The following is a 12,995-nucleotide window of genomic DNA, read 5'->3' as shown; positions in this document are numbered from 1 at the left end:
AGGTTCTTATGTTCAGTAATTAAGGACCTTGAGTAGTTTAATTCTCTTAATTGCATGCATAGAAAAAGAAGTATTTCATACTGCACGATTTCCTGTATTCTCATTTGTGTTTATATTTTGGGACTTTGACCCTTTCTCTGAAGGCGTGTTCTTGTTGGCTCGGTCAGCACCAGTGGCTCTTGTATAACAGCTGCAGAATAATTTTTTCCTAAAAGTTCAACTTCTAACTTCTGTCCAACTTTGCTGAGCTCTATGGGAACATATGCAAAAGCCAGACTCTGCTTAGCACTATAGCTGAAACTTCCAGATGTGGTGTTGCCAATAACCTGAAAAAAAACAAACAACAAAAAGCCAAGTCCTTAATGCATATATTCAACATCAGCTGAGTTTGTTGGTTGGTTGTTCTTTGTTTGTTTTTATGATACACAATCCAGAATTAGTGTCTGAGGTGTATATTTCGTATATGACGTAAATTTCAGGTGCATTGTGCTGTTCATAACTTCTCTATGGATAGCATCACCTAAAGCTGGCAAACTTTTGCTCCCTGAAAGTTTATTCCTGTTGCATTCAGCTCAGTTATTACCAGTAACAAACACTTTACACATGTATACACACAATTTATCTATGTATAATAGATACACAATGATTTAATTGCTATTAAGTGTTTCAGTGCAAAATCTGACCTGAAGTGTGAGTGCCTAAGCTTTACTGGTGTGTTTTTTTCTTTTAAGCAAATAACAGAAATTGTCTTAGAACAATGATTAACTTGTAGAATGACTTAGTTCAATAAATGGATGACCATACTTCAGTCTCTCCTGTTCCTGTGTCTGTGACAGCATTCAGTACATAAACAATGCTGTTTCCTACCTGAAGATTAGAAAATGGTGTCAAGGCTTAGAATTCGTCTGTGCCAGCAGAACAAAGATAATTATATTCACACTTGATACACAAAGTAAGATTCTGTTCACAAATTAACTTTAGTTTCTTGTAACATGACCTACAGTCATTACCTTGCCATTATGCCACACGCTTTCATTTCCCTCTGGATCAACATCATCTGTTTCCAGGGTGAGATACACCAGTCGTCGTTTGAGTCCCTTTTCTTTAATCTGCTTCAGTGTTTTCTTTCCTATAAAGTCTGCTGGCTGAGAAAATAGAACATAATGATGATATTCAGGTTACTTGAGTTTCACAAGGAGGTCAGAGATAAAAACATTTATATTTGTCTTATTCATGTTCCTAGCACTTAAGTATTCTGTATGAAATACAGATCAATTTTTTTTTGACAGACATTGTATCTTGAATCTTGATGTTTTTATATTGGTACATTTCATCTTGGTAATTTTATTCAGCATCAGCAACCACTTCTGCTACCTGTTACAGTTCCATGCTGATGCCTCTGTGCCAGGGTGCAAATCTGGCAGTTTACTCCATATTCTTGCTTTAACCTATGTATGGGGGAAAAACCCATATCTACCATTTTAAGAGATTAAAAAGCTTGTTAGCTACAGAATACTACTGCCATTTTGAGTTCCCTTTTCAGCTTGTCTAGTAAAATACATATAGATGTTCATCTTTTTAGAAGCAGGCTGCATAAATGCATGACAAGTACTGAGGGAGCCATCTGTAAGTCTCTGCATAGTAAAGGATATATAAGATAGTGTATACTGTATGCAGTGATGTTGAGCTGGCTGAGATGGACTGATTCTACAGCCAGGATTTTGTCTACTGTTAGCTGCAACACTGACTTTTCTCACACTACTATTTAAGACTTAGATGTAAACTTCCTTGCTTGATCAGCTGGGAATTAATTGAGAAAACAAGCCATAGGAAGAGTTGTTACAGACTTTGTGCTGCTAGACAGAATGTCTCAAGTGCCTAGAGAGAGCGCTTCACAACACTGCTGATAGCCTGGCTGAAGTATGTCTATGCCAGTGTACACAGCATGGGAAACAAGCAGGAGGAGTTGTGAGCCACATCATGATTAGAAAACTATGAACTGATCGCAATCACAGAAACATGGTGGGATGATTTACATGACTGGAGCACAATGACTGAGGGCTAGAAACTTTTCTGAAGAGATGGACAGGGAAACTGCCCTCTTTGCAAAGAGGAGGATAGAGAGCCAAGACCTGCCTCTAAGAAACAGCCATGACTGGGTTAAGAGCCTGTGTCTGAAAATTAGGGACTGGACTAATAAAACACATCTGAGGTCGCAATCTACTGCAGGAAACCTGACCAGGGGGAGCATGCTGATGAGGCCTTCTTCAACTACAAGAAATATTGCACTCATAGGCTCTCATCTTGATGGGGGATTTTAAACTACTTGGATGTCTGCTTGGAAAGCAACATGGCAAGCTCTGTCGAGGATGCTGGTCCAGGTACTGAACAGATCAGTCAGGAGTGAAGCATTACTGGACCAGGTGCTCACCAACACAGAGGAGCATATTAAAGAGATTAATATTGGAGGCACTCTGGGCTGCATGCTGTGGTAGAGTTTGTGATCTTGAGGGAGACTGCCCTGGAAGAAAGCAGTCAGGATCCTCAGCTCCAGGAGAGCAAACTGGCTGTTTAAGGTATTACTAGATGAGGTCCCCTGGGAAACTATCCTTAGGAAAAAAGTGCTGGCTGCACTTGAAGGATGCCTTTCTGAGAGCATGACAGTCTCTGTCCCTGAGTATAGAAAAACAAGCAGAAGAGGCAGGAAGCCAGCAGGGCTGAGCAAGGACCTGTTTTCAAACTGAGGGGTAAGAAGGACATGTGCAGCCAGCAGAATCAGGAATGAATGGCCTGGGAAGGATACAAGGATGTGGTCTGGACGTGCAGAGATGGGATCAGAAAAGTCAAAGCATAGATGTATCTGCACTTGATGAGTGATGTGAAAAATAATAATAAGGGGTTCTACAGGTACACTAAACAAGTAATGGAAATTGTACTCTCTCTGATAAATGATAGGGGAAAACTAGCTTCAACAGACAAGGAGAAAATTGAGGACACAATGATATGGTCTCGCACCACATCCTTATATTTAAATTGGAGAGATAAGTGTTCAAAGGATGGACTACTCTGTAGATAAATAACTGGTTGGAAAGCTACAGCCAGAGTGTCACGATCAATTATTCTATGTCCAGGTGGAGGCCAGTCATGAATTATGTCCCCCATAGGCTTGTCTTGGGATGGATGCTCTTTAGCATCTTTGTCAATAACACAGATAATTGATGGAGTTGGATACCCCTTCAGCAAGTTTGTGAATGGCACCAAACTGACTAGTGCATTTGATATGACAGAAGGAAGGAATACCATCTAAAGGGAACTGGACAAGCTTGATAAATTGGCCCCTATGAATCAGATGAGGTTCAACAAAGTCAAAAATTGTGTTTTGTTTGTTTGTTTGTTTGTTTGTTTGTTTGTTTGTTTGTTGTTGTTGTTGTTGTTTGTTTGTTTTTGTTTTTTTTGCACTTGCATCAGGGCAATCCCAGACATGTATACAGACTGAGAGAAACTGAAAGCAAGACTTGGGAGTTCTGATAGATGAAAAGCTTGGCATGGCCCAGAAGGCCAACAGTATCCTGGGCTGCATCAAAGGAAGGGTGGCCAGCAGGCAAAGCTGTTGCTTCCAGTATTCAAGGGAGCTTATAAACAGGAGTAAAATCAAATTTTTAAACAAGTAGACAGTGACAGAACAAGGGGGAATGGCTTTAAGCTAGAAAAGAGCAGATTTAGATTAGACATCAGGAAAATATTTTGCTCAGAGTGTGGTGAGGCAATGGAACAGGTTGTCCAGAGGAGTTGTGGATGCCTATCCCTGGAGGAGTTCAAGGCCAGGTTGGAAGGGGCCTTGCACAGCCTAACCTAGTGCCTGATTTAGCAGTTGGCAACCGTGTCATGGCAGTGCAGTTGGAACTAGATGATCTCTGAGGTACCTTCCAACCTAAGCCATTCTATGATTCACTGTTTGTTTTGGTTTTTTTTTGGCATAGGTCAGGCAGAACAAACAATTTGCAATCAACTAATATGCCAGATGCACATCATCCTGTCCTGTGGGCAAGAAACATAACAGCAGTTAAAAGTTCACCTAGCTGTTTAGCCTTTGCTGAGATGAGTAGCAGTGAAAGCTATTTTAAGACACACGGTCCTAGGTCACCGTGACAAATCTTCTACATCTAAAGCAGAATTTCTAGCCATCTGATGAGAGCTAAAGAGAAAAGGAATGAAATAATGTTGAAAATATCAAGATACTATTTCTGGTATTGTTCTTTAATTTCCATTAAGAATTACAGCCTATAGACCCCAGCAGTTATTTGAAATACACTTGTGATGAGTGCTGTGCTTATAGTGCGATATTCAGAATGCCAAGTTCTAAAGTTCTGCTCCTTGTGAGTCAGCAGCGAATGTATTGTACTCAGAATACAGACAGCACAGTTAGAATGTGTTCTTATTTCTGAACATCTTATTCTGGTTCATATACGTCTACTTCTAGTCTCAGAAGAAACCACTAAAGTACCGATGACTTTTGAAAGATTGGATTGTACAAGCAATGGTGGAAAGCTGCGGGTGTCAAGAAGTGGCTAAGGATCAGTAAGTCTGAAAATCAGTGTGGACCAACTGAAGATAAAGGCAGACATTATACCTAAGTATCACGAATGCTCCACTCTGAAGGGCAGCACGAAATACCGCCCAGATTAGACAAAGGACTGGGAGAACTGATTTTAGAACTCTCTGGATGTTGCTAGAAAAGCATATAACAACAATCTCAAATCTGACAATAGACAGCAAAAGGGTGGTTCCTTGTCACTTTTCACAGAATTGCTTTTGTGTTACGAAGGAAGATTTATAAAAGGAATCACCTACAACTAGAAACACAAATAAGACGGCATACCAGAGCACATCACAGAGTAGAACACTTTGCACAAGACAGGTATCTGGGAAGCAAATATTCTACAGGTGAGTTTAACACTGAATTAACTTCCCCCCAGCCCCCAGCATGCCAATGTAGTACATGGTATTTAGTCTCAAGGAATTTACCTGGAACTGAACACAAGAACTCAAATAAAATGGCATGTGCTCTAGGCCTCCAACTGCAACCAGGAAGTTAGGTCTCCCCTCTTCCAGCAGTATTATTTTACTGTGCCCATTCCCTTCATTGATTCACCCTCAAGTTTTCCAGAAAAAAAAAACCTAAGACATTGGAAGTGCATTATCTCACCACACTGACACAGCTTGTTCTTGTTTTTTTATGGAGTATTTAGATACTTGTGAGTGCATAAATAGAGAGAGAACTGAAAGCCCTTAAAACATGTATCATTTTCATCAATGTGTGTGTGTTTGTGTACTGTTGTTTTTTTTAAATTCAGGACTTCCAGTTAATTGTTACCTCTCTAAGTTTCTTTTTTTTTACAAACGGGTGAACAGTTCCATAAAAATGAATGCATCAGTCATAATGAAAACCTTGAGTATGACCTGGTAGCATATAAATACCACTCTAATGGGTCACTTCAAGATTAGCTGTATAGATGATAGTTAATTCCTGTTAATCTACCAATTACTGTAACCTTAAGGTTGACAGCAAAAAGCCCTTGACTTCCATGGTGACCATTACGGAAAACTCGAGGCAGTTTACAGGTTTTATAATCTACACATTTCTGGATTGTTCTCTGTCTGTTCTTTATGGATAGAAAATGCAATTCTTGCTGAATTAATTTCAACTGCACCAGACCTTCTGCCACCAGGAATACATCATTATATTCTGCATGCTAACTGGAGATGGATTTGGCAGCTTTTATACAGTGGACTAGTTGTTTGCTGATTTAATCCTTAATGGTTGATATTTTTCTTCTTATTAGAATTCTGTCCTGGAAAAATAACCTAAAGGTAACCCAGAATTCAAGTTCTGCAAAATACACACACACACCGACATAAACACACCCTTCAAGAATGAATATATGTATCACAGAATCACAGAACTGCAGGGGTTGGAAGAAGCCTCCCAAGATCATCGAGTGCACCCCCTGCTAAAGCATGTTCCCTAGGGTAGGCAGCACAGAAAAGCGTTCAGGTGGATTTGAACTATCTCCAAAGGAGGAGACTCCAAACCCTGGGCAGCTGGTTCCAGTGCTCTGTCACCCTCACGGGTAAAGGAGCTTGTCCTCATGTTCATATGGAATTTCCTGTGTTCCCTTTGGTGCACATAGCCCCTTGTCCTGCCACTGGACACTGCTGAAAATAGCCTGGCTCTATCCACTTGACTCCCACACTTTAGATATTTATAACCATTTGACACAATGGAAAGTGATTAATTCAAATTAACACTGTCTATTCTTGGCAACTTCTTCCTGTTTCTTGGACAAAATCAGTAAGTTGAGTTTCTGTTTCTTTTAAGTCATTGCGTTAAATAGAATATTAAATACAATGCAAGATTAAATCCATTCAAACTAGCACAACTTATTAACAGGATATTCTGCAAAAGAAAGGGGAAAAAAAGGGAAAGAAAAAAAGAAAAAAGGGGGAAATATTAAATAATTCCAACCTCAAACAAATGTCAAATTTGTATTTGTTCCTATTGTCTCTTCACTTAAAAGAAACCCAACATGAAATGGAGTAACAATACAATGCTTCATTACTTAATGATTCTCATTAAACTAAGCCTAAAATACAGAAGATTTTCCAGTATTTTAATATATGCTCCCAAAGCGTTAAGCTGGGGCAGAAGTGATATTTTTCACAGTAAGTAAAAAGAATCAGGATAAGGACAACAGTATTTAGATTCACATTCTTTAGTTTGAGTGCACTGAAAATAAAAGAAGGGTTTAGCTCTTTATATACTATTTGTAAAGGAAAATTAAACCACGGTGACAAATCAGTTACAGTTTTCAAACAGCATAAAGCTTAGGGGAGGCCACAGGTTATCCAATTTATTAATATATCATACATTTTCCCTTGCCATTCTCCCCATCAGGCTTTCACCTTGTATCAATTACTCTGTGTTTGTTAGCACTAAATAAGAGCACTTAACGGTTAAAAAAAGAACATTAACCAGTGAGGTGATTTTAGGCACTGTGACATACCCTGGAAAGTTGAACTCACTGTATTTCAAACACGCTTGGTGCTCATTCCAAGGCTCACGGATCCTAATTCTAATTCTTCAATGAGTTGCTTAAGGAAAGGAAATACAAAGTGCGTACGAAGCTTCAGATTTTCGTTTTTAAACTGTGCTGTTTAGTGGCATAAAGTCTGGGTTTCCTGGAAGAAAAACTGTCAAATCCCTTCAGGAATAACTGGCAGCAAAGATATGCAAATCTCTTTTAATAATAAAATGTAATTGTCATTTATTTGGAATCCTTCTTACGCATGTGGGCATACAGCCAAATTATGTACACAAAGGCACCCAGCTGAGTGAGGCAGCACCAACAGATGCTGCAGTCTGCTATAACCATGGCACTATAACACACTGGAGACAGCATCAATGCAGTATTTTGAAAATAATTATTTTTACTTGAATGCTCTTGAGTAATTTCAGGGTTATGCACCAAATGGTATCAGAGGGTGATAGCTGAAGATCCTTTTCCTCCACAGGTAGCAAATATTTGAAGAATTTGCTTTCCAGCAGCAAACCAAAGCTGCAGTTTATATTGCATTAAACAATTTTCTAAAGGATACACAGCCAGTCAGTATGTGTGGTACCTTCGTCTTTCACTTCACCTTTCACTCAGTCAGCCCAAGCCCTTCTTGAATGCAAACAAGCAGCTCTAAAAATCTGTTTAAAACAAACTGATGATGAATTATTTTTGCTCAAAATTCCTAGCTTGGTGAGTGCCTATAGCTTTATATGACCCAACACAGTGGGAAAGACCCAAGTGTGCATTTTATACAGAAAACAAAACCTCTGCAGATATTTTCATACCCTGTGTAAAGTGATGGGATAAAACCTTTGTTTTCATGACCCCTCTAGACATCCAATGAAACAACTACAGTGTATGAATCCACTTCCATCTCCTTTTCTTCTTTAAAGAGGAAGTGGCACAGAACCTTATTCTGGATTATGGAGTGGGGTCAGTAGTTACTACTATGTTCATCCCTCTCTGAACAGGTGGGATGCAAATTGCTGAAAGGGAATGCTGGACAGACCTTAACAAAAGGGGGAAATTACAGAAACTCTTGCAGGTTCACCAACATCAGAGTTGGAACTGTGCTTCCAGCACACTTGGTCGGCAATTGCCAGGCATTTCATCCCTGAAGCTGCCTTATACAGTTTATACTGCATTTTAGGAACAAGAAAATAACTATTTATCACTTGCTATGGTCCTGCCAACACAGGACCATTATAAAGTCAGTGACTAAGTAAAACAGAAATTCAATTAAGAAAACATGCACAAAGGGCTAAAAGTGGTTGTTTTACAAGTTACCACCTTTCAGTCCTTGTTCCACCTGTATGAAACCTTTGTCTCCTGCACGTGAAAGATTTTTATTTCATATCACTGCCTAACAGTGCTATAGGCCACATAATTTGTGTGGAGTCATCAAACATTACCAAAACAGAAAAAGAGCATTTTATATACATCATGATACAAATGGCTACATACACTGGAATACTGCAGAGAAAGAGAGGCAGCATGTATATTCTCCTCTCTGCCACTTTTCCCATGCTTGTCACTTAGTATCACTGTTTTTTGTAGCCAGAGCTACAGAGGGGCATGGTAGAACTAGTAAGTTCTAGTGCTCCCTTTTGGAGAGATGGTCTCTGTGGTTGGGCCAGTTCAGCCTTTTATTTTTTGGTGTTCCCTACCAAAACTGCACCCGTAAAATGATGCAAAAAAAAAAAAAAAAAAAAATAAAAAAAAAATAAAAATAAAAAAAAATAAAAAAAAAATAGAATAAATATGATAAAATAAAATAAAAATAAATAATAAGATCCTAAAAGAATATTTTGTTCTGTGCTTTAATAAATCAGGACATACCACTATAAACCACGATTTAGAGTGTTGAGGCCCTGGCACAGGCTGCCCAGAGAAACCGTGGACGCCCCATTCCTGCAGGTGCTCAAGGCCAGGTTGGATGGGGCTGTGGGCAGCCTGAGCGGATGGATGGCAGCCCTGCACATGGTGGAGGGTTAGAACTAAATGACCTTTCCAACACAAGATATTCTGTAATGCTATGACATGGTAACACTAGAAGAGTGGAAAGGAAGGAGATACACAACTGGGCAGATCACGGATGTGTAACACTGAATTTACTACAAAAGGAATAAAATATGTCCAACAGGTGAAATACCAACAGCCACCACTGAATTCCAATGCAAAGTAAGAAGTGGTAGGATTGCAGTTTAAGAAGCACTTTTTATGCATTTTAAATGACATTTAAATGCAATATTGGTGGAGACAGAAACACTGAAAAGCTGACAGGGAAGGAAAAAGGAAATAAACCGGGTTAAAAAAAACCTGCAAGTATCATAGGCCTAAGAAAAAGCAAAGGGGTGGAGACTGTGGGTAATATATAACCCCGGAAGAAAAGAACTTTGAATAGAGAAATTGCCTCAATACATAGACAGGACTGCAACAAAGAAACACTGTCTCTAATAAAGGTATTTCCTACTAAAGGAAAAAAATGCTAAATATTGGCTAACCTCTTAGATGAGTATATTAGAACAAAATCCCCACGGGTTTCTGTCATCTGCTGCCTTCCGCCCCCAAAATTGCAGCGAGCTGATGCTGCACACACTGCCCAGCAGATGGCAGTCTTGCATATAAATCACGGCAAGTTAAACGCCAACAGATAAACAAGGAATTTTGTGTCACAAGAAAAACAACTGTTGCAAAAACAGATGTATCCTTTTTCATCCTTAGAGACATCCTGTGAATTTCCTGACATGGACCCTACTGAATAATTTGTAACAGAGTGCTTACTCGTGAGTAGAAAGTATGGTGTCTAACAAAGAATATTCAGTAAAAACAGTTGAATACAGAGACTAGAGATACTTAAAAAATACCTCTCCTGAAACTGAAAGATTTTCGTGTGAATTCATAAAAAGGATGTGCACACTAACTTAGAAATTCTATTATCATCCCTCCACTTTGATTTAATCACATCCCATCCTGCCCATCTCCACGCGGAACAAACACCATCAACAAAACAATAAGGGAGCACTAAGAAGAAGCCAGACAAAACCATCTAGAACTATGAATCTTTTCACTGAAATCACGAGGAAACCAATTTAAGCTTTTAAGAATTTTTCATGTTCCTTATCACAAATAAAATGAATGGTCTCTACACACCTGAAGCTGATGCATATACTAAGCTTTGCATAATACAAAGAAATACCAAGATTTTATTGGGAACTTGCATCTCCTTATGTTTGTCCCATAGATTTTTGAATAGGCTCTTGTGTAAAATAACTTTGATCGTATTACCTTCGCAGGCATTTGGTTCTTCATTCACTCTAATCTGCTTATAAGCTGCTTGTATTTCCATGACTTATGATTCACTTACATTGAAGTGAGCTGTTTTAGCTGTTTGTTGTGCGATAAGAAGCGCTATCCAATAATCAGCTGAATGGTTCATTTTTGTTTTAATCTACACAGAAATAAGCACTTTCTGCCACTGGGAGTACACAGTTTCCATCAGAAATTTCCTGCAGACCAAGATGTCAAACAAGAATAATCTGTTATGGCCTTGTTTTGTTTTTTAAGAAGACGAAAAATGTTTGACAATAGGAAAGCTGATAGCCACAATAAAAGAATACTTAGCTCGTATTCAGTCATAGTGTCCTGTAGGAAATGCTGAAGTCTACACCATGCCAAATGAACATCAAAGCCAGAAACGGGAAATTGTAACTAAAAATGGGATTCACCATCCTAAGCTGCCAAAAAGAAGAGTAAATAATCTCACATGGCGCTTCATGCTACACTGTTTAGACTGCTTCCAATATCTGAGTTAATTCAGGTACCTCTGCAGTGTCAACATACAGCCACAACTGCCCTCTTCTCTAAGTCAATAAATAAACATCGATTATTCCTTCTTCACGTTTGTTCGACAAAACTAGCAAATGTTTTCAGGCTGACATCCTGCTTCTATGACAGAGGTTCTCTTCACACCTACTTATCTACAGTATGCGTAACCATGAAGAAAAGCATGCAGAACAGTAAAAACCAAAGTGTTTCCTGCATATTAGTGCCTTCGCATATTCTGCATGGGCATCTTGTCAAGCAACAGCTTCCCTGGCTTATGGCAGTTTTCTTCCCATACTCAAAAAAAAAAAACAACAACAAAGCAAGCAAGCAATCAAACTACCAGAAAGAGATGTATGGATTGGAAAGGGAAAGAAAAACTAAAAAAAAAAAAAAAAAGTGATGTTTTCCATTCTACTATATAATAAGAATAATGTGTATAATAATCGTGTTTTCCATTGTATTCTTCTCCAGTTCAGCTGATGTTCTTCTCAAGGTTGGAAAATCATTGATAACATTATTCTGAAGCACCAGATTTCCTTTGCACATCATTTTATCTCAGCAGGGAAAAAATACACAGCCTAATGGAGACAGCTGGAGCTTTGCTACATGTAGGAACTCAACTGACATCTCTGGGAGCACCTTGCTTTCCAGTGGATAAGCTCCATAGCTGGGCAGGAATAACTCTGGAACTTGTATTTTGTGATACAGCACACACTGATGTTAGACTGGGACAAGAATGGATGCCTTCTTGGATTCATTCCTCTTACTGCTAGTACACTTGTCTCATGTAGGTAAAAAGCATAATTTTATGTCTAACCTGAGTCCGTAACTCCTGCATATCCAAAGATAAAGATCAGTAGCTTATCTAGTGCTGCAACTTAAAAGTTGGAGCTGGCTTTTCTTAGGTTAGAAACTTCACATCCATTGTATATGTGATCCCTGTTTGAGCTGATAAGCTAACTGGTAGCAACAGGTGGCATCGGAGCTGCACAGGAAGAGATTTCACAGTGTTTCATGGAGAGTTTGGACACCTGTTTTATTTATTTGGAACAGAAAATTACATGCAATTTCTCTATCTGTTAGACAATAATGGGTTCTGATTTTCTAAAATATTACTATCATAAGAAAACGAGGATGGCAATAAAAGGAGATAGAATAATGATTTTTACTTGCATCACACATTTCAATTCAACTAATCCCATTCTCTAAACTGCAACTCAGACAAGAACAAGTTATCAACAGGGATCTCCTCAGAAATTCTACCAAAACTTTTATTTTACTTTATTTTATTTTATTTTATTTTATTTTATTTTATTTTATTTTATTTTATTTTATTTTATTTTATTTTATTTTATTTTTTTACAGATATACTAGTATTTGACTTGTTTCATTATTGTCAATCAGCAGTTATTCTAAAAAATCTACTGATTTTTTTTCAGCGATTGCTGTACCAAAGCAGTAGGCAGAGATGACGATACTACAGATAATTCCTTTAACAAGACTAAGCAGGTAAAACATTTTCACAACACAAATGGGTTTGTTCAGCCCATACATGTGTAACACGTGCTTTCAAAAGCACATAATGTATTTTTCTAGAAAAATAAATCAAATTCAAAGAGACATTTTTTATATAGACAGCATCAAATGTAATACTTGCAAGTTTCCAATCTAGTATATACTCTTGTTACTGAGAACCATGGAAAAAAAATACATACATTTAAATCTGTACTTAGTACTATATACTGCAAAAAAATGTTGCTCAGCTCATTTTCTAGTACCTGTTTTATTTTAGAGACAACAACAATTTTTCTTTTCAAACACTGGAAAGGATAACTTTGCACATAATGGAACATTCTCAAAATAATGGGACATACCTTGTTTAGCTTTACAAAATATTCCAGTCCAGCTTCCAAGGGATTAGTGTCACAGTTCATCTGTTATAAAGAAAAAAAAAAACAAAAGCCATCTCTACATGGTGGTCTATAGCAGGTTTTACCTTTAAAAAAAAAAAATAAAATTATTATTATTCTGTGCATCTTTCTATTTATTTCT

The 12,995-nt window shown here is 38.1% G+C and overlaps 1 protein-coding gene across 1 annotated transcript in view; it reads right to left on the bottom strand.

Moving 5' to 3' along the window:
• Positions 1–110: 110 nt before the first annotated feature.
• Positions 111–12,995, bottom strand: part of DMGDH (dimethylglycine dehydrogenase) — a 45,334-nt gene continuing 32,449 nt past the window's right edge. Inside the window, exons 14-16 of the mRNA XM_072359580.1 lie at positions 12,818–12,877; positions 1,011–1,145; positions 111–326 (exon numbers count right to left, since the gene is read on the bottom strand). Of these exons, the coding sequence (XP_072215681.1) occupies positions 111–326; positions 1,011–1,145; positions 12,818–12,877 (411 nt within the window). The remainder of the gene's footprint in view (positions 327–1,010; positions 1,146–12,817; positions 12,878–12,995) is intronic.

This window comes from Excalfactoria chinensis, chromosome Z, assembly GCF_039878825.1.
Source record: "Excalfactoria chinensis isolate bCotChi1 chromosome Z, bCotChi1.hap2, whole genome shotgun sequence".
Lineage (NCBI taxonomy): Eukaryota > Metazoa > Chordata > Aves > Galliformes > Phasianidae > Excalfactoria > Excalfactoria chinensis.
Note: the sequence above shows the minus strand (reverse complement) of the source record. Positions and strands in the feature narration are given on the sequence as shown.